The sequence below is a fragment of the Takifugu flavidus genome, chromosome 21, assembly GCF_003711565.1.
Source record: "Takifugu flavidus isolate HTHZ2018 chromosome 21, ASM371156v2, whole genome shotgun sequence".
Classification (NCBI taxonomy): Eukaryota; Metazoa; Chordata; class Actinopteri; order Tetraodontiformes; family Tetraodontidae; genus Takifugu; species Takifugu flavidus.
In genome coordinates, this window is record NC_079540.1 from 10,049,236 (window position 1) to 10,070,773 (window position 21,538).

At 46.7% G+C, this 21,538-nt stretch overlaps 2 protein-coding genes across 12 annotated transcripts in view; one reads left to right on the forward strand and one right to left on the reverse strand.

Annotated features, from left to right (window-relative positions):
* Positions 1–9,821, reverse strand: part of ago4 (argonaute RISC component 4) — a 15,976-nt gene extending 6,155 nt beyond the window's left edge. For 2 of the 4 annotated variants that reach the window (XM_057019928.1, XM_057019926.1), the window contains exons 1-11: positions 9,618–9,821; positions 5,210–5,381; positions 4,700–4,820; positions 4,386–4,567; positions 4,003–4,139; positions 3,576–3,710; positions 2,993–3,080; positions 2,712–2,859; positions 2,499–2,618; positions 2,141–2,302; positions 138–271 (exon numbers count right to left, since the gene is read on the reverse strand). In XM_057019928.1, coding sequence (XP_056875908.1) covers positions 138–271; positions 2,141–2,302; positions 2,499–2,618; positions 2,712–2,859; positions 2,993–3,080; positions 3,576–3,710; positions 4,003–4,139; positions 4,386–4,567; positions 4,700–4,820; positions 5,210–5,381; positions 9,618–9,636 — 1,418 coding nt within the window. In that variant the 5' untranslated portion in view covers positions 9,637–9,821. Of the gene's footprint in view, positions 1–137; positions 287–2,140; positions 2,303–2,498; positions 2,619–2,711; positions 2,860–2,992; positions 3,081–3,575; positions 3,711–4,002; positions 4,140–4,385; positions 4,568–4,699; positions 4,821–5,209; positions 5,382–9,617 lie in introns of all 4 variants that reach the window. The other 2 variants (XM_057019927.1, XM_057019925.1) reach the window with 1 other exon arrangement.
* On the forward strand, positions 8,685–19,789 carry LOC130517801 (claspin). 8 transcript variants are annotated; one of them, XM_057019920.1, is made up of 25 exons: positions 9,700–9,829; positions 10,676–11,013; positions 11,726–11,849; positions 12,075–12,484; positions 12,637–12,777; positions 13,102–13,161; positions 13,244–13,316; positions 13,580–13,682; positions 14,139–14,716; positions 14,792–14,980; positions 15,111–15,271; positions 15,365–15,546; positions 15,746–15,786; positions 15,898–16,091; positions 16,290–16,824; positions 16,999–17,032; positions 17,113–17,206; positions 17,286–17,401; positions 17,480–17,641; positions 17,749–17,870; positions 18,048–18,175; positions 18,265–18,385; positions 18,640–18,713; positions 18,861–19,022; positions 19,418–19,789. In XM_057019920.1, exons 2-25 carry the CDS (start codon positions 10,984–10,986, stop codon positions 19,541–19,543), a joined length of 3,960 nt encoding a protein of 1,319 aa, XP_056875900.1. In that variant the 5' UTR covers positions 9,700–9,829; positions 10,676–10,983; the 3' UTR covers positions 19,544–19,789. The 8 variants fall into 8 exon arrangements, with proteins under 8 accessions (XP_056875896.1, XP_056875897.1, XP_056875898.1 ...); XM_057019921.1 differs by having other exon boundaries at positions 11,729–11,849; XM_057019916.1 differs by lacking the exons at positions 9,700–9,829; positions 10,676–11,013 and adding an exon at positions 8,685–8,789.
* Positions 19,790–21,538: the final 1,749 nt, after the last annotated feature.

Sequence of the window (21,538 nt, forward strand, 5' to 3'; positions counted from 1 at the left end):
CATCTTTGTGCAGCCTTCTGCACTAAGGACACAAAAGAGCAGCATTGTTCCACTAGGGAAGCTTCAGAAAGTTGTTTGTTATGGTGCAACTTCCTCTAATCATGAAGTCACCAGCAGAAAATTAGCTCATAACTCACTTGAGTAGATCCTCTCGGCATTGTTTCTGTGGAGCAAAGCAGGCCACAGCCCAGACCTTGATCTCTATGCCAGCGTAGAACTGCTTCCCTCTCATGTCCCAAACGCCCTGGTTGGGCGTTGCCACCGTTTTGTTCTGCGGAGAGAGACCCTACGCTCTTAGTCACCCCCCCGGCTGGATAAGCTGACCAACATAATTCATAATCCATTAATGCATTTTGTCCATTTTCTCACTCATGTCAGGCCAGAGTGCCTCAAAAATCTGGTCGACGTGATTATTGCCAATACAAGATGCTGAATACAAATTATTTTTTTATTTTTTAAAAGGACTGAATTTCAATGTAAGATCAAGAGATTTTAGTCAACCTGCTAAAGTGACCACAATGAGCTACTTGAAAAGATTACCGTATTTTCACGACTATAAGGCGCACCTAAAACACAGATTTTCTCAAAAATCGATGGTGCGCCTTATAATATATTGATAAATATATTATAATAAATTGATGGCACCTAAAACACTGAAGCTTTCACAAAATCAACGCTGAACCGGAACCGGTCGGTGAGCCTGATTCAGATGATTAAGAAGAGGAATTCGGGATGTTGGACATTGACATAGTGCAGCTGTTTAATTCAGATACAGAAGATGAAAACTTTGATGGTTTTGTGGCGGAAGAATGAATAATTTGTTCAATAAATGTGTAGAAACTCACTGTTTAACTTCCTTTGTCATTTTTTACTGTATGTTTTAGCATGCACCTAATAATACGGTGCGCCTTGTGTATGTTTTAAATACAGAAATGGCACCCATAACTGAGACTGCGCCTTATGGTCGTGAAAATACGGTATAGATTATATTAGACAACAAGTCAGTTCTTTGTGCAGAACGTCATTAAGATGTCATTAGCTGCACAATCATCACAGGAAGATATCTCAAGCTGTGGTCACTTTCACTTTCTGTATCATTTGCAGCAGCAGGATGTGTGCACGTATAAATGCATGTGCAACAAGTACATTTAAAGATATTTCACCAGAAGACAATTAGACTCAATGTCCCAGCAGGAGAGTGGTCAAACCTTTTGAACATGCTGTGATCTTTACTAAACTCAGGCTGCCAGTTTGACAGGAAACTCTTATTTTAATGCTGTATTATAAAGTATAATAGCGCAGCAGCGCTTCATTAAGTTCACTGTTCCAGCACCAGCAGTGTTTGCCTTTCCTCTCGCCCACAGGCCAGAGTCTAAAGACGGCTGGTTAAATGGTCCGCTGGGTGACAACGAGTCTGATTGTCTGCAATAGCAAGTCTGTCAAACACAGTCCATGAATCCCAAATCAGCTTCTGATGTAGCAAACAAGGCAGTCGAAATGATGCGTCTGCACAAACACCTTTAAAGGGATTTCTTGTGCCAACCAAACCCCTCTGAAAATCTGATCGTTATGAAATGATCTGAAATGACCCAACAGCCAATGTGGAATTCAGCGGGTAAATCTCAGCAGTCTGTCATCACATGCTTCTCATCTGCTTTTACCCTTCCTGGAAGCTGTGTCACAGAATGGCTAGATGCAGTTCCCAAACTGAAGAGATGCACCTAAGAGTGACCACAGGGCAAAGATCCAGGTCTAACAGGTCAGCACAGGTCAGGAAAATAGACCTTAAACTTAAGTTGCTACTAGAGTGAAACTATGCATCTTGGGAGGACTTTATTTACTCTCCAAGATAAGTTTGTGACGTTACAGGTGAGTAGAAGGTTAAATTTAAAGGAAATCAGTGGATTTTAATGACCGCAAGTATCCAAGAACCAAGCTAGATGTGACTTAAGAGTGAATGACTGAGCTACTTTGGCTCCATCTCAACCTCACATAGACGTCTACCTGTAGGCGTTAAGCATCATTACATCCAATCGCCTCAGAAATCCAAGACCTGGATCTTCAGCAGTCACTCTGTGCAGCCCCACAAAATTCTGACCCCTTCCTCCTCCCCAGAGTGTAGCCCATGCCCAGTACTCACCCTGCCACAGTCCCTCCCTGTGTCTGTACTCACCCGGCCCCCATACTGCAGCATGGGTGCTGGGAGAACACGTCCCGTCACTTCAGTCATGTCATTGTGCACCACAATGCCAAACTCTTTTAGGTACGGGTCTGGACCCCCCACCATGCTGTTACTTTTGACCTGGACATCAGACATTAGAGTTGAATTTAATCCAAACTTTTATTGTCAGAAACCTCCATCATGCTGAAAGGACATTTAAGAGAAGGTTGTAGAAGTTATGAAGCTTAGCTAAACCAATGCATCTTCATCTCATTATGAGAGGCTGAATATAGAAGGGCGTCAGCAAAGAGGACAGGAACAGGAGAACAGCACTCACCAGTCGGCTGATCTCCTCCTGTCGGTCGGGGGCTGAACGGGCTGTAGCTTTGATCATGGTGGACGTCTGGTTGTCTGTCAGTTTCTTGATGCAGCGCTGACCTGCTACGATGTTACAGACCTGTGGAGGCCAGAACAGCTCATGAATCAAACTAATCAGTCAATGAGGAGCCATAAATGCAAGTTAACGACACCAAAGAATGTGTCGCCTCACCTCCAGGGGAAGGTACGTGTGCTTTTGTTCTTGTCCTACTTGCAGACAGGGTAAATGTGGATACTTGAGCTGCAGATTGTACTTCTGCTTGAAATACTGAGCTACAGTGCACTCCATGGCTTGGCCATTTTCAAGCTGTAAGGGAAAACTGTAGAGAAAAGGAACACAAATTAATACAGAACATCAGTGTATAAAATTGTAGTTTTATTCAATTTAGCATGTAGAACGTTCCAAACACACCTGAAGACGTGAGAGGACAACAGTTGATGAAGACAACTTACGTTTGATGGCTGGCAGGTCGGCGAGTTACATTACACACACGGTACTTCCTCTTCATTTGCCCACAGTGTGTGACCTCCACTTTCAACCCTGTTAAAAAAAGAAGGGTTATTCATGTTTAAAGTTTCTGTTATCAGCTCAGGGGGTTTTTGTTTTGGGTGTGTCACCACTCAGTTCAGTTCACTACAACCAAAAACATCAGATACTAGAAAAAACCCGTTTCATTGTTGAGTAAAGTTGGTGAAGAGCTCGAATGTGTTCAGAAGAAAAAAGGAGCTCTATTCAGGACATGTTGAATGAACATCTGCAGTTCCTGCATGAGACGCCTCAGGTTGAAAAAGTTGCTTTAGCAAATCGGTACCGTACGAGCAGCGACCACACTTCAGCACTCTGTGGGTTCTGTGGTGCTTGAATGCTAGATAAAAACAGCCATGCGTGCACAGGCCCCACCTTTCTAATCTGGTTGAGGAATTTGATACAGCAGGAGTCACACTGTGTGCAGGTCTGTCAGTGTTGGCCCCGCTTCAGAGGTCGGTGACCGTTGGCGTTAGCATGAGTGGACCGGCACCAGTAGCGCGCGCTCACCTCTTATCTCCTTGGTGAATTTGACGCGCTGGGAGTCTGTCAGCGGTTTGGTCTGTTCATTAATATTCTGTATATCCAGCACCTCGCACATGAACTCGATCACAGGTTGAGCACGGTAGAAGGCTGTTGCTGACACTGAGGGAAGAACAGGCAAGATACTCCTCAGAAAACAGTGGTCACAGTAGAGTAAAGAAGGTAAAAATCCGCTTTTAAACTCTGTGAACACCGGTGAATAGTAGTCTTATCAAGTTCTGAAACTTCAGTCTGCTTGTCTATCTGAAAACACAATACATAAATCCCACCTCGTCTTTAAACTTCATACCAAGACTAAACATGAATCCAGATGACAGCCATAAAGCAACTCTGACCATTCGGTGTCAACTTAAATTAACAGGAGACAAAGCCAGAGCCTTCCAGCTTCACTTACCATCAATGTTGAGCATCATGTTCCACATCGCAGGACGGACGGATTGATGGAAACCAAACCACACTTCTCTGCCTCCCCCAAGAGGATGGTAATAGCCCTCTGGAGGGGAGAAAAAAGAGCGGCCCACAGGAGTATACCTGAGGAAAGAGGAATGTGAGCCAAGAACATCAAACACTCAAAACAGCAATAAGCATTTGTTTAAAACAACTGCGTTAGGAAACCCCAATATTTTGTGCCACTGATTTAACTGTTTTTACTGTATCAAGGGTAAAAGACCAGTGGGTTTGTGTCACACTGCTGAGTTGGATTCAGCAGGAAACATGATGAAAAGGGCAGACATGAGAAGCAAGATGTACGAGGCTGGTGCTTCTGAGCCCCGGTACCTCATGGAAGGTAGGTGTCGTGTGATGACGTCCAGAGCCTGAACAGAATCTTCAGGGACCTCGTTTAGGTGACCCGAGAGAGCTTCCTGCAGCATCTGGAGGCTGACCACAGACACCCACTGCAGAGACACCTTGAACGTCTGATCTTTCCCCTCCCCAGGAAGAGTCACCTCCAGATCCACCTGAAGGACAGAACAGAGGTCAAAAAGGGCATTGCTGGCCGAACACACGAACAGAAACGTGTCTTTTATTCGCGAGTCCTTAACGATCTTATGTTAATTAATCTTGTTAATCTAATCTTGGAAAAGACCAACCCTGTCTCTTCCAATTGGCAGTGGGTGTGCTGTGTACATGTTCTTCTTCCCATCATAACCAGGCTGTCGGTCTCCAAAGATCTGCATCTTGAAGTGCCGCACCATGGTGTCCACCACTTCCCTGGAGGACATGAGCAATAGGATGAATAACCACAATCAAGACCTTTGGGCTTGTCTCCATATTCATTTATGTTAATCCAGAATCTGTCAGTAATAAACTAACACCACAGATTCAGGTGAAACCCCTTGTTGTCCTCTGCACATGCAAAACCTGACAGCCGAGTTACAAAACCAGGGTATCATCATGCTGGAGCGATCGCTCGCGTTGTTGCAGTAATTTAATTTAAGTCGTGCTGAGGATGACCTCATTCGAAGGGAAATAATAAACTTTGGGGTTTTTACGAGTATCGTCACCGCATTGGAGAATAAAATGTCATGTTACGCTCATTAAAAGCTCAAAGTGGTGAATCTTCTAAAAGCTTTCCCTCCCAAAGCTGTGGGCAGACCTACCTGTTGACCCTCCGAGGCCGTTTCTCAGGCTTGATGTCGATCTCATAATGATAGACATCAATCTTGGGAATCTGCACCTGGAAGTGATTGGCAAGGAGCCGGATGGGTTTTCCCACTGTGCCGAGGCCGGGACGGCGTGGAGGCTGAAACAGAGAGGTCGGGGCAGGAGGGCCTGGAAAGAGGAGAGCCAAGTGATAAAAACATGACTTCCTAAACATATTCAGAATTTATGATGGTCACGTAATGAACGTCGCCATTTAAAATGCTGAATTAGTTGTTTTAAAACATCGGACCGCTCAATGTCACCGATGCGGCCAAGCTCTCCAACCTCTCACGAGGTCAGTTAATTCAACCATTTCATGAACTCCTCCGTGACACCGGCTTGAGTGCCCTCAAATGGTCAAGGCTCCATCAGACACACATCAGCCCCCTGACCTACATGGGTCAACAAGGGGCTGGCGAAACAATGACCTCAAATGACCCCCCCCAGCCTGTCCCAACCCCACCCAGACACGGAGGGCAGCCACCCCTTGTGCCCAGACAAAGAACGGAGCTGCTCTCAGCCAGACAGCAGCAGAGCCATATGGAGAGGTGCCCCACCGAGTCAAGGATTACCGTTAGAGAGAGCACGCCACCGCACGCAGCTCTCACACCGTATACGCATACGTCCACGGCCATTTCCATAGGATCCAAACTACTGGAGTGGAGCCAGAACACAAACGGCTGCAGGAATTAGAACATTGAGGGCTTCCGTCGTGATCTCTGAGCAGACCTGTTCCTTCACTACAACCTGCTCATCGGTCTGCAACCCCCCCGACCTCTACTGGAGCCAAAACATCCAGCATGCGTTTAAAGCGGGTACTTCCCGATGCAACTACCCAATTCCTTTGTTGCTCCGCAGCTATGGGATGGAGGGGGGGTCCTCTTGAACTCCATGCACCCACACGTTCCAATTACCAAGTGAAGCGCGAGAGCACATACAATTGGGGCCCTCCCCATCGCTTCCTCAACACGCTTCTACGACCCTGGGCCCCAAATCCTCCCCCCAGCTCCCCCATCCATCACCTCCTCGCCAATCACACAAGTAACCTGACAGCGTGATGATGTCATCACTCCGCTTTTCATACTTGTATTCAGAATTCACCTAGAAAATAAGGAGATCTTTGACCGACTGGTTACGGAAAATGAGGAATTCTTGTGGACGCTCCAGAATCAAACTCCAGTTGATAAAAACGGCATTCAGGACTCCCCAAACTGTTGAAAAACAGCATTACCTGAGTAATTCATATTTCAGTGGTTGCGCTTATGCCTCCATTTTGGAGCATTTAGTTGACACCCAAACCAGTATAAGATGGAAATACGGAGAATGAACTGGGATTTTGGCTTTGGCAGAAAAATGGTTGGAAATGCCCTCAAACAAATAAAAAATAAAAATCAGCCTCAGCTTTAGTGCATCCGCCTCCGACTGTTATCTAATCAGCTGATCCGACACACCTTGTTTGTGTTCAACAGCGAGTCAGATGTTGTCATGGAGATTTAAACGGCCTGAAGTTAGTAAAAGCACCTCTGCTACTGCTAAAATGTTTTGGCTCAATAGGCCCAACAGCAGACTATGGAACACAAAGATATTAATCTTTGGGGGTAAAAATAGTTAATAAAAATGTCTTAAAGATGTGGCACGAATGTCATATATGGCAAAATATAATGAAGAGATTTTTGTCACCAACAGTAATCAGACCAATTGGGGGTTTTTAATGATAGTTTAAATGATAATGCTAATGAAAAGTGGCAGAATGTGACTCTTGACTGATCTATAGAGCAGTCTAATTGCGTAAAGCGTCACAGGTTCAGAAAACAAACAAGATTCCCTGTGAAAAGAAAGCTCTGATATATTTTGGGACATTAGGAACAGCTTAGAAAGCTGTCTGAAGAGTCTCACAGCCACACCTAAGTATATTTACAATGAAATGGTGTTTAATGCAATGTGTCAGTATGTGCAACAAAGGATAATTGATCCTTGTGTGTTCAGAAAGAAGTACACGACCTCCTTAACTGCATCTACTTGTTATATTCAGAGTAAAACAGCGTTTCAGTGATGGAGCGCCGTCCTCAGAAAAGCCAAATGTTTTACGACTGTAAGAGTTCTCGTCTATTTACATTATTTGGAATCAAGTTTTAAACTATTTCCAGCCTGGTGACGGCCGGGCCCAATCTTGTTTTGCTCCAATAACCCAAACCCCAGAGACACTCAGTTAAGATTTATGTGACACCAGAATCCTCTCATGAGGAGCTGAAACCAGAGAATGTTTGGCATTTTTTGGTATTGGAACAGGCTCATTTTTCTCCCAACCACATGACATCAGAACAAAATCAGCATGATGCTTCAAAATAAATAAATAAATAAATAAAACACATAGTAAATTTCATCTGCAAACATCAAACCAGGAAACAGGAGTTTCATTATAAACGCAGCAGTTCTGGAAACAGATGTTTACTAGTTTGAGGAAATGTAAAAAGATGGTACCAGTTAAGGGCTCTGTTGAGGATTTAACCGGTAACAGACACAAATGCTCATATTTGAGCTGCATCCCTTGATGAACGCCGATTTCAGCCCAAGAAGAAATGGAGACTCTCCTCACCCAAGAGTCCTCCAACACTCAATGTCTCTGCTTCAAATGACTCAGAGCTGCGTTTACTTTGCGTCACACGGGAGAGAAATTAGCTGGAGCGGCCAGAGAAAATGGTAGCTGCAGAAAGTGCCGCACACCTTTGCAGCGTGCTGCCATGTGCGCGTCCTAGCCAGCATATTATAGCAGCTACGATGGCGAGAGCGACAGCTGGGCTTAAGCTGAGCAGAGACGATGAGTCACACTAATGGCACGGATGAACAAGCTCGCCGACACCCACACCTGAAAGTCACCTGGATCAAAACAGAACACCACAGAAGAACAACCACTTAACAAGAAACGGCCCCACTGTGTGAAGATGACGCCGTTCTGCCTCGTATGACTTTCTATGAAACAAACACCAACATAAAACAGGGTAAGAATCCTGACTGCAGAGGTGGTGCACGTTAAAAGCTTTCATGCAACGTGTGTAAAATGACATAAGCACAGGGTCAGAAATGAATAACCACCTCCGTTCAGCCTGCCTCATCATCGCCACCTGATATCTCTAGTAAATAGATCAGGAAACACAGCAAAACTCTTGTAAAATGCCCCATTGAGCATCACCAACAACACACCACTGTAAATAACCTAAAGGGACAAATCAAACCATCTATTAATCTGTTTTTTTAATTTAAAAAGGGAAACAGCAGCGTTATTATGGATAAAAACCTGAATCCTTGCATTGATTATGATGCAGATCTCTCTCACTCACACACACACACCTGTAGATGGTTGCAATCTCCATCCAAACATTCCTGTGTACCCTCACACACTTTCAACACCCCCCATCCCCACCTAAATAATAAATCAAGGTTTTCAGAATGTCACATTGCCGTGTGTGTGCGCGTTCCAAACACGCAAATCTTCTGCTCTTGCGCGGTTTCTCTTCAAGTCAGCACCTCGTGTTAAAGGTAAGAGTATTCATCCTGTTCTGCGTTATCACTCCACCGAGAACAGCTTTTAAAATGTCGTGACGACACGAACGCACGCTCCTGCTGGCCGTACAGGTGTGTTGGATCCCCCTTGTGTGCGTCCACGCTTGCTGCGTCGCTGCAAAATGATCTGGTCTTTGTTATCATTGGGCAAATCGATCTCCTCCAGGGAAGCGCCATTCGCCGCCTCCCCACATCTGCCTCGAAAACGTTCGGAATCCGGACGATGAACCGCCGTCGTCGGGCGCTGGGTTGGCGTTGGTTTCCTTTTTCCACCCATCGCTGTCATCTTGGACGAAGCAGCCCAACAAAACGCGCTCAGCCTGATGGCGATGGTTCAATTTCGAGGGTTTAAGGGGAAGGGATTTTGGCAAGGCTGTGATATATCAACAGATGTCGACGGGATTGTGTAGTTCTGGTTCGGTGTGAGGGGGAAAATAAGCGCGTCTTCCACAAACATCAACACAACACACCACGACGCGGAAGGAAGGACCGAGTTAAATCCCCACTCACACAATGCCGTCCGCGACACGACGAGTGGCGCTGGCTTCGGATAAAAACAGCTCCGCGGACGTCGCGTTCGGCCGATAAAGACGCCAAAGCCGCTCGCACACGGAGAAAAACGCGTCCGTCGTCCGCGGCGACGAGCGCGATAACGCCACAAAAACAGAAAGTCGGACAGGGCCTCGGTCGGTTTGCGCGTCGAGGCCTCGCTGCAGCCGCGGCCCCAAGTGAAGCGACGCATTCGCGCACACGCGCCTCGCACACGGCTCGCGCTCGCCTGCTACTTTGCTTCCAATTCCTTACCAGGTCCGAGCGCTTCCATGGCCGAGGCCTCTCTCTCCGTCTCTGTCCCGGCCTGGCGGCTCCGTACCGACGCTGAAATTGGGGGCGGTATCTCGAAGCTTAAAGTGGCTAATTTAAGAAGAAGGAATACAGACAGTTGCGTGGCTGCCTGCCGACTGGACTGACTGACTGACCCAAACTACCGCTGCTGCTCCTGCTCCTACTGAGGATTTGTAAGTGCGCATGCGCCATCTGCAAGCGGGGAGGCCCCAGTGCGCATGCGTAATTTGTGGCGTTGTGCTCGTAAATCAACTCGAATAAAGAATAGGCATGATCCTTTAAAAAAAAAAACGTTTTCAAATGTCAGCAAAATTAAGTTATGTCGACAAACGTGTAACAGGTGGTACATTAGAGGGAATCTTGCGATACAACTCTTGCTTCTTTCAATGTTTCTTAGTGAGTAAAAAGAATTGTATTGCACCGCTTAGTTGTACCATAATATTTTCTTTATAAGATGAAAGGGTCGAAAGTGAAATTTTAATGTGGCAAAATGTACACATTCCCAATTTGTGTGCGTAGCTGCTGTTGATTATATTGTAAATGAGATTATATTCAGCAGAAGGTGCTCCGGGTGAAACGTCTCGTATGATTGCACAACATAAACTGTGTGCTTTAAATTTTAAATATTATAATAGTTTCAGATGGTTTAAAACAAACAGATGTAACGTCATTAATTATGATTTTTTTTTCCACTCGTATGATTTGTGAATTCAAGTGTCCCACTGCGAATTTTGTAAAATCCTTGTATCCTTATGTTAAAAGATGAATGATCTACCCTACAACATTATAGGGAAATATATTCCTATTCTTGGCCCCTATTATTCTATTATAACCAAATGATCGTCACGCAGTATCTGGAACCATGGTAAAGACGTTAAATACTGATGCACATCGGGCGAATTTCTAATTTATTAGACAAACATGCAGAAATGTACAAGTGCTTTAAAATTTCTCTCCTAATCCAACATTATTCACCTTCTTGTCGCCCTTTTCTCAAAATCCCACTGGCTGCCCCAAAGCCGCCCTACGTCACTGTGGGCGGGCACAAAGGTCTCAAACCGACCAATTGGAGGGCGAGAAAGCGGTGATTGACAGTTCGGTGTCCAAAGGCTGCGGACCAGCTGTCACGGCGCGCCAAAGCTTAAACTTTCTGTGGGTGCTAATGGAAGAGGCGGGAGGCAGAGAACCGAACCAGGCGAACCGCTTCTATTGCCCCCGATACTGGATTCAATAACCCCTTTCGCGCAGACAGTCGGCGTCTTTGGTGGCTTCTTCGGAGCTTGGCTGGTCTATTAGGCAGAAGCGAGAAAGTAGCGAGCGGCCCAACATGAGCGTCGTCCCCGCTCCGCAGCAGCAGGTGAGGGGCTCTCAACCGGGGGTTCACCTTTACACTCTTTCGGAAATCTGCCATCCTTAACTCAGTCTGTCATGAGACGGACGGTGTTCGGATAATTATTCCGGAGCCCGGTTGTGCGCGTATTCCGGACCTCGTTGGTGTTGGCTAGCTTAGCTATCTCGCTACGGTACCTTTAGCCGTTTGGGCTGTGGCTGGCCTCGGCCCAACCATCAGACACACGGTAGTGGGATTTTACTGTCTCTCTTCCAATATCAACGTGTGACCAAGGGGTTTCTGTGTTATTTGGATCTTTTGCGTCCTGGGACATGAGAAAGTTGTAGATTTAGCTGTGACCGTTGCGTTGCTGCGAGCTAAGGTCGCTGCTCATTGTTTGCCCGGCTCCTAAACGCCGCTCAGGAGCCACCGTGTATAAATGACCCTGGCTTTGTTGGTGCTGATCATCGTCATGAATGTTCATTTGTGATAAATATGCTGTAATTGTAGCTTAAAAGTCGGGCAGTAAGTTGGGTTCCCACCTGAAGACAGACGGCTGAATCAACAACTGCTGCCTTTCTTGGTTTAAAGATCTTGAATTCAAGTCAATATTAATAGAGATTCGGTTTGCTTTGCCATGAATGTGCTGCCTCTTCTTTCCTCAAAGCATAAAACCACCCCTTGTTGTGTAGAAAGTGTCCTTTATGCTGAATCACTTATTGTGTTGTTGCACTACCAGCAGGAGGAGATGCCCCCTTCAGGAGCCCAAACTGCCCCAGAGAGCGATTCAGACAGTGGGATGGGTTCTCCAGCCGAGGAGCTGCTCACCGAGACCACGGCTAACAATAAAGAAGAGCAGCAAGGTGACCTACAATCACTATAGATGATGATCCAGCCTGAGATTCGTGTTTGTAACTATAGCAACAAACCCAAAGGAAGTGGTAAATGTCTGTATGATTGGTGTGATGTGAACAGTTATTGTAATTTAATGTATGCAAAGGCTTCAGAACTTGGAGTCCATTGGCCAAGATTGAAGCTCTTAACTTTTTTGTTTAATCATCTAGATTTTCATTAAATTTTTTTATCAGATTCTGATGACAATGAGGACATCAAGGTACACAGAAAGCCTCGTCATAATGCCATTAAAGACAGCGACAGTGAAGAAGAAGAAGAGGAGGCTGCTGCAAAGACCAGTGTCCACATGGCAGAAGCACCAGGCACAGATGATTCCAGTGGAGAAGAGCCCAAAGAGAACACGGGGAGAGCAGCTCAGAAGGGCAAGAGAATTGGACGAGCACCCGCTGACAGCGAAGAGAGCGAATCTGAGCAGGTGGATGCCGGCACGGAGGAGGGTCAGGAAGAGGTGAGGAAGGGAATCTCACCCACGGGGAAAGAGAAAAAGAGAGAGAAGAGTCGGCGGCATCGCGAGAAGGAGGAAAAGCGTAGCAGAGTGTTGGAAAAACTGAAGAAGAAGGAACGGGTCTCTGCAAGGAACCATGTGAGTGAAGTTAAAGGGTTTCTCTCTGGCCTCATGTTCTTCCTTTATCCCTGCACACACACACTCGTCCATCAGTGGAGTCAGAATCACCTTGTTTATGTCCAAAGAGTCTTAGAGATTATATTTAAGAGACTTTTGTACCGTTGTCTTAGAGCTCGCCTCCTCCGCCGGTGCTGAATGATAGTGGCTGTTCTCTGGGCAACACAGACCTTTATGACACCGGTTTGGACGAGGAGGAAGAGTCTCTGGAGGCCATTCGTGCTGCCGTTAAGCAAAGGATGAACAATCTTAAGGTACTCATATTATCAGTTTATTATAAACATCTAAATATGTATCATCTGTGAGAACGTTCCCACAGCTGTTGATGTAAAAGTGTTGCTAAATAAAACTTTAAAGCTAAAAAATATACACGCGTATCAAGCCAAGCTTTAATATTAAGCAGCCTTTTGACATATCTAGACATAAAATATAAGGAGTTGGTGCAACAGTCGGTTGTTTTGACTCGTAATTAATGTTTAATTCTTACTATAATTTTAGAGACTGTTCTTTAGTTTAAGGTCAACATGCTCTTCCCTATTTTCTTGTTATACACTTAATGAAATAATCACTTTCTGCAGGATCCTCTCCTGAAGGAGCATGAAGAGGAAGATGAGGTAGAAGACAAGCCCCAGCGAGCGGTAGGGAATTGAAATAAAAACCAGAACCACCTTAAATATTGCCAGAACAGCCACATCATCCTCAACTCGCTGGTGTTTTCAGGAGCGGAGAGCTGCACGTGCCAGCAAAGATGCCATGAAGCAGATCCACAGTGAGTCCCAGCGGCTGGTCAGAGGTCAGTTTTCAGGAGACACTTTTGTTTGCCCGCTGCTTTTGGTTCATATCAAAGTTTCCCACAAAAGAGAACCTCTGGTGGTTCAACTTCAGTAATTCAGTGTCTCACTTGGGGAGTTATTTAAGGAATCCATGAGAAAAAGAACACTTCAGATCAATTTACTCCATCTGACCAATAGTCCTCAAGTTTAAGATAGAAGTCTTAGAAATGGAATATCGGCAGAACCACCAAATCCTGTTTAACCTGTTTATGTGTCTTTTTAGAGTCGATGCTGGCCCTGCCGTACCACGTCCCTGAGCCCAAGACCATTGACCAGTTCTTCAAGAAGAGGGCCAGGCCAGCAGGCCCTGCCATGGCCTCGCTAAAGTAAATAGCACTCACATGCTTAACAACCTAAAGGCTAAAACCTAATTAACTGAATGATTAAATACAGATCTGATGATTTGAGCGCATTCATTCTATTACCGTTGGTCTATGTGGAAAAAGAGGTCCGTAAAAGTGCTAAACTACAGTTTTAACTTAATTCCTGCACCACTTCTGTGTAAATTACACATTTGTGACGTGGTTAACTCAGGGTAAAAGATTCACACAAAGAACCAGTATTTTTACAATGCTAAGTAGGTTTAGCTGGTTATGTTTCTAAGAAAGTCCCAGTAACTAATAATGATGTGTGAGACGTGTACAACACCAAGTAAAGACCATGTGCACATCTCATGTTTCCATTTGATCCTGAACTGGAGCTTCTCTCACATTGATTTTACCAAAGGAATGTTTTTTTAGTTTAGAATCAATTAATCCAAATCTGAATCCCGTTTTCCTCAGATCTACAAAGTACTCTGCAGTGATGCTGGAGACGCTCTCGCCACCTCTCCCCCCTCCTGTAAACGCAGAAACTGAAGCTGTGCAGTTGTCCACGGAGCAAGACTCTACTCCGTCTTTAGACCTGTCCACACAGATCCAGTCCATAAGTCATCCTGCTGCAACGTCATCCCCTCAGAAGGAGACGGCTGACCACCAGGACGGAGATGGAAGTACCAGTCCGGATCTCAGAGAGGAATCGGGACCGTTACTTTACCTCTCTGAAAGTCTACAGGAGTCACTCACATCCAATGAGGTGGGAAGACAAGAATCGGATTCAGGATGTGAAGCCAACAAACAGACCAAGGCAGCAGGAAAATGTGATTTTGATATTCAAGAACAAGAACCTTTACAAGTGGCTGAGGTGGAGCCTGTAGGTGCTCTTGCTGCTGCAGCAGAGCCGTCAGCACAGCAACCCCTCAAGCTCAGGAAGGATAAACTGGCCATGCTGAAAAAGCTGGGGCTCGACCCGCCACCTGTTGTCAAGTTACGTCCTGACGATGGAGCTTTTGTTAAGCTGGAGCCTCCAGAGCTCAACCGTGGTAAGTGGTGCTCAAGCTGGAGTTAAAGCTTGAGTCGGTGGCATCTACAGGTGATCACATCTTCTCTTTAACTAGGATTGGAGGCTCTAAGGGCCCGTTATCTCCGTCACATCAAAGCACCTGCTCCCATGAAGGGGGAGCACACGGTGCAGCTCAGCATCATCCGCAGAGACAGCGCCCCCTCAGGTCAGGAAGAGCTACGCACAGAGTCCTTCACCGTCACCGTGAAAGACAGAGCAGAGGAGGCGGTATCAACGAAACCAGGTATGGCTCCTCTCGCAGCACCTGCCGTCATTGGAGCTTCTCCTCAAACATTCGTAAACTATTGTTTTTGGGCTGCTGAGCGGAGCGATTGGCGTCGTCTGATGTCGAACTCTTGCCCCTCCTGTCACAGGAGAAAAACTGCTGACTTTGAGGCAGCGTCTACAGCTCGCCATGGCTCAGCGGCGGCAAGAGGAGAGGCTGCGTAAGGCCGAACTGACTCGTTTGGACAATGAAGACTGTGAGGAGGAGGAGGAAGAGGAAGATATGACAGATGAGTCTGAGGAAGAAGAGGTAGGTGCAGGCTCCTGTCTCCTCTTTGTATTGATAATTGTCATCATTAGTGTCGCTGTGCTGTCACTGACCCCCACATCTGCTCTTGACTAGAACATAGAAGAATTACTGGGTGGTGAGGTAGAGGAAGATGGAGTTGAGGAAGGAGGAAGTGTGGCCCCAAGTATCAGAAGTCTTTCTCCAGCCGTTCTCAATGGACCCCCTTCGACTCCTGATCTGGTCAACACAGACGGAACACTCATACTGTTCCCGGGCAACTCCAGCTCTCGTACTGGGTGAGATGTTGTGTTTGTGGGTTTCTTTGTGTGTTTCACTAAATCAAGACCTAATGTGTGACATGTATAAACTGGAACGGCCCTTTTGGTGAAAGGTGCATCTGAAAAATATTTACATTCATTTTTTGCTTTTATTGTTTGTTTTCTTTCTATATTTGTCTATATATTAACGTGTGTGTGTTATTTTTGACGGTATAAGAAGATATGTTGGTGCTGGACAGGACAGCAACAATAAGTTGGGTGAGTAACATTGAAAGGAAATGGGAATATCCTTCAAATAGTCTGTTCTTATTTAAATGAAATAGTCTTGTGCTGTTTTAAAAAGCTGGGTTTTGTTGTTGTCCTCTTCAGAAGAGGAGGATTCCCTCTCTCTGGTCAAGGACCACAGCCACAACAGCAGCTTTGAGCTGGCAGCATCCATGATAACATCCTACCAGCCCCTCAATCATCAGCGCTCTGCTGGGAAAAGCACCTCCAACTCCCCCTTTTTCAGCTCTCCCTCTCCCTGCCTGTTCAGACCCACTTTCCTTGGCTCTGCCTCCACAGTAAGATCCTTTTTTATGTGTATTGATTTCCACACCAAAAGAAAACAAACCTCCATTTTCAGACCTATTTGGACTCAAAGTATACTACAAAGAGAAATGGTGTGTTGTGTGGAAGTTTTAAAAATGGAAATTAGGGGGCTCCATGAAAGCATCAATAATCAAAGTAAACAATTTGTTATTGCGGTTTCTGTTTCATAGCAGAGTTCAGGGAAACTTTCCGAGCCATCTCTCTGCCTCCCTGTTGAAGACTCCCAGGATCTGTACGCACCTCCATCACCTGGAGCAGATTCAGGGCCGTTGGGAAGAACGGCTTCAGCTCTGGTGGGAGACTCACAAGGTCGCTTCTCCTTGGAGGACGACGCCCACTCTCAGTTACTTGATGCTGACGGCTTCCTTAATGTGGGAACCAGGTCGGGAGTGCCCGGTTCCCACAAGAGACAGTTGATCCTGGACAGCCTGGATGAAAACGCAATGGATGCCCACATGGGTGAGCTGTTGGGATTGTGTTCCGGAGTTTTTGAGGCAGCGGAGGGCAGCTCGGGTCAAACAAGTGACCTTGGGACATCGCAGCAGGAAGAGCTGCTTGGTTTGTGCTCTGGAGCTTTTCCACCAACACAGGTGGAAGAGCAGCAAAGAGAAACGGGCGAGAGGACAAACGGAAACCTCAGTGAAGCTTCCGACGGTAACGTGGATCAGCTCCTCGGACTCTGTTCCGGAAAATTTCCCAGTCCAGGTAAAAGAAGCCACAAGTTGGTATATTTATTCCACCAAACCAGCACGTCGTCACTGTTTAACTCTTCAAATGCAGCTCAAATTGAGCATTCTGACATTATTTAGTCATGTTGTGAACAGGAACTGTGTTTGTTACCATGCCGACGCACTAACATCACATTTGTGCCGATTTTAGGTCCTTCTCAGTTGGCTTCACCAGCACACGACAGGTAGAGTCCAAACATCTGACATCATCCCTATCAGCAAATGGTCGTTCAACTATTTTACTACTTTACTTTCTTTCATGTAGCAAAGAGGAACCTGAAGATGAGGAGCAGCAGCTGGAGGAAGAGGAGGACTGCGAGTTCCATCTTCTGTCAGATGTGGACAGTGACAGCGAGCAGGTGGAAACCTCGTCGTCAGGCTTCATCTACGAGCTGTCGTTACCCTGAATGTGTGTTTTAAGTTTGACGTGCTTTACAGGAGGACAGCGGTGAGGAAGACGAGGATGAGGCGGGTGACGATGAGGATAATGAGATCGAAGAAGAGGAGATGAAGGCTGTGTTCAAACCACATCGGGAGAAGAAGAAGAAGAAAATGTGAGTGAAGTCTGGCAGAAGAGACTTGATTACATGCTGGAGTTGAGCTGATGGCGTCTCCTTCCGTCCTGTCCGCAGGCGTTTGACAGATTATGTGGACTCGGAGGCGGAGCTGTCAGGAAGCGACCTGGGAAGTGATGATGAGGACGGAGACAGAGGCAGCGAGTACGAGGAAGAGGAGCTCCTCGAAGAGCTCCCTTCTGATGATGAGCTGCAGAACCAGGTCAACAAGATCCATATGTGAGTGACGCAGTTGCAGCATTTCTGCTGCCGGTCTGGAGAGATCTAATCTGGTATTTACACTTTAAGTCGCACGTTTGAGCAGAGGAATGAAACTGTTCCCACAGGAAGCAGGTGCTGGATGACGACAAGCGGCGCCTCATGCTCTACCAGGAGCGTTATCTGGCTGATGGAGATCTTCACTCTGATGGCCCAGGACGAGCTCGCCGCTTCCGGTGGAAAAATATGGGTGAGTTTTTCCAACACGGTTGTCCTTTGATTCAGACTGTAGATGATAAAGAGAGTTGTGCTTGATCAGTGCTCTCAGGCTGTAAAGGTGTTTATCTGAGCAACAATGTTCTTCCTCTGTAGCTTTAACTGAATTTAGCCTCCCTGAAGATGTTGCCTTTGGTTTTTTGTTCTTCAGACGATGGTTTCAACACGGACAGGATGGGAGAAGACGGCGAGGAAGAGGAGGACGATGAATACTTGGACCAGTCTGAGGTCCAGAGGAGGAAGGAAAGGCTGGAGAGGGAACAGTGGCTCAGAGAACAGGTGAGTTGTGCCTGTTGCCAGTTGTAAAAGCTACTCAGCTGAATTTAAATCTGAATGCCTGCGGTGGTTGTCTTTGTTTCTTTGAGCAGACTGAACAGAATGGCAAGAAAAAGGAAGAGCTGGAGGCAGATGATGAGAAAATTGGAGAGGAAGACAGTCAATTTATGAAGCTAGCCAAGAAAGTGACTGCAAAGACTCTGCAGAGAAGAGGTCTGTCTGATAAAACAGTTTGATTTCCTTGGTTTTTCCCATGAAAATGGCAGCAGCCTTCTAGAAATCCTGCCGTGTTTTTGAGGAGATCAGGTTCATCGTCACTGCACCTGATATGTGACTGGTTGTGCCACAATACCAGCGTCTGTTCCCAGGAACCGTCATTAAAGGGGCGGCTCCAGATGTGCCGCCTCGACCAGCAACTCAAAATCCCAGCGGCTTCATCCAAATGTAATGTTTGTGGTTTTGTCTAGATCTGCCGGCTGCACCGGGACCGGAGAAGATCTCATCAGCTGTCAGCCCCTTCAGACGACCCACGCCGCTACAGGTGCAGCACGATAGAATATCCTTGTCTTCTGAAATAGCCTCGTCTGCTCTCTTACCTACGTCACGCTTGGAATGAAAGCGTGAGTTGACGTTGGTGCAGAAGTTTCGCCGGTGATTAACGGATCTCTTCTTCTTGCGTGGCTCTCAGATGAAGAGGGGTTCATTACTGAGCCAACCACAGGCCATCCTGCAGAAACTGGCCTCCATCTCAGACGGAAATCCTCTGGCCCCCAGGAACACCAGAGGATTCCTCTTTCAAACTCTGTCTCCAGAGAAGGACGGCTCAGCTTCGGGTGTTCCCCAGAAAAAGGTACATGAGTGCTGTGTCTTCTGTTTGGGTGGGAGGATGGGACCTCTAAAAAAAGGGGTTAAATTTAAAATTAAGCTCTGGTGTGTGCTGACACTTCTGATGATGTCCAGCGTTTCACTGGCTGTCAGGCTTGTCTGTCTCTGAACATCTGTAATCAGATGTAAAAATGGCCAGATGGTGGGAAATGGTGGGCGGCCATCTTGAGAGGCCTGTGTGGTGTGTTCTACAGTTACACCACTAGGTGGAGCCAAAGTCCAATGCTCTTCAGAAGCCGTGAAGAAAACCGTGAAATCACTGTTGCCAGGATGATATTTAACAGCACGCCGTTCCCCGCACCATCTGTCTTTTATTTGGGATTATAGTGTTGTGGTGATAACTGTACCTCTGCTCCATAGGTGGTGAAGAAGAGGGCAGCAGTGGCAGCACCGATCCCAGCAGCAAAGAGGCTCTGCCAGGGGAAGGGACTGGGTGGACATGCTACAGGCCCTCAGAGGAGCATTTTTAACTTCCTGGACCACTGATGTCCCCGGCTGGCCTGTATCTCATCTTTAAACATGTCCTCATATGCTGATATTCAGAGGTGTAGTAATTCTAACATTCTGTCATCGACCGTGTAAATAGACTGAGGTTTTTCCCACTGTTAATGATATAACTTTTGTATCATGGTGTAATTGTACAATTGTATTTGTTTCCACTGTAAATAAAAGTGTATTTTAAGACTCGACTGCAATTGGAACGTGGTGGAAATTAAACTGAACTAACTTTAATACTCTCGTCCTTATTGATTATGAAACCAGGAACTACTCGAAATTTGGATCCTCCTGAAACTGACCTTAACGTAACACCCCTGCCCAATTGACCTTTGACCTTGAAGATACAGTTTAGTTTTACTTTTTCTTTTAAAGGATAATTGCAGTTTAGAGAGTAATGATTTGCTAAGTGGCTAATAATAGGCTAACATTAAAGGGAGTTGGGAGGGAGCCCTTTCATGTCTCTCCATCTCATTAGTAGCCGTGGTGATTACAGGGAGGTCCTGGGGTTACAGATGGGCGCAGGAGGCCCATTACACTTCATTAGGGCCAACTCTGCTAGTGTCTGGCACGAGCCCCATGGTGGGCCCCCGCCTGTAGCGAGACGCCGTACCTGCAGGCCAGTTTAATGCTGCCGCTCAAGTCTCCGGCTCACTTTTGTTTATGGGATTATTGCGGAATATTCCAAGCGGAGAGGCTCTGGGCCGTTTGGTGTGGAGCTGTGCCTTCATTATCTTTGGGCCATTACAATGCAATTAATGTAGATCAAGACTGGGGGGCCTGGGGGCCAGGTCACAAGGTCAAGAAATCAACCCTAATTAGATTTTAATAGGAATAAAGTCTTTGTGAGTTCTGGACTTTTTCCTTTCTGTGCAGCAGCGCCACATATTCGATTTTAACAACTCTGTTTAACCCCAACGGGGAATTAAAGAGGTCACCACATTAAGCCCCCCCCACCCCCCCCCTCCAGGAACTGCGCACTTGTAAGAGGAGGAAGGTTACATGTTTTGGCACCGAGGCCCAGCGTCTAAATATCTAGAGGACACAGATCAGATTTTATTCAGATTAGGAGGAGAAGCGGGTGGAATGTTTAGAGATACATAAAGCAGCCCGGGGGGGGGGGGGCGCCTCGCTCGGCTCCTGACGTACGAGTGTCTGCTCGCATCTCCGCCCTCAAAGAAAAATGCAATTAGTGTGTGAGAAAACACAACAACGTGCTGGATTAGCAGTTCAATTTAGCACATCATGGCTGATTTGGGCTGTGAGCTACAGGTCTGGCAGGCTCCTCTTTACAGTGTGTGTGCTGCTCTTCAGCGGCCAGGGATCCGACAGCGCCGGGGCCCCTGGGTGCCGCCTGGACCCCCTGTCACAGCCGAGACCGGTGCTGCGGCAGATGGGGAGGGAAGTGGGTCAGGGCGCTGCGGGCCGTGTGCACTTCAAACACGGCCCCATTATGCACAAGGTGAGTCATGATCCTGTGTTTTTACCCCTTTGCCCCTGTGTGGAGAGGAGGAAGGTGGCGCCCCTCCTCCCCTAGGAGGCCTGGGCGACCCTCCGAGATGAAACATCCCATCGTCTCTGGGAGGAGGAGGGAAAAAACAAGTAACGGAGGCGTCGCAGAGAGATGGAGACGATTCTACGTGTGACGAGGCCTCGAGCAGACGCCCCTTTGATGTATTTTTCATGTGCTTAGGCTACTGGTGGACTATGGGGGGGGGGGGAGGGGGGAGCCTGGAGCTAATGCTCTTGAATGGGATGTTGTTGAAGGAAAGTGTGTGTGTGTGGGGGGGGGGGGGGTGTAAAGAGGCTACATCAGACAGACTTAACAAGTGCTCACTGTCTCTGCTCTTATCTCCATGACATGTCAATGCTGGTGGGAGAACACACACACGCACACACAACACACCAACACACACACACACACCACAAACGGAGAGAGAGAGAGAGCTTTAGATCTGTCACCACAGCATCTAGTCACCAGTTAGG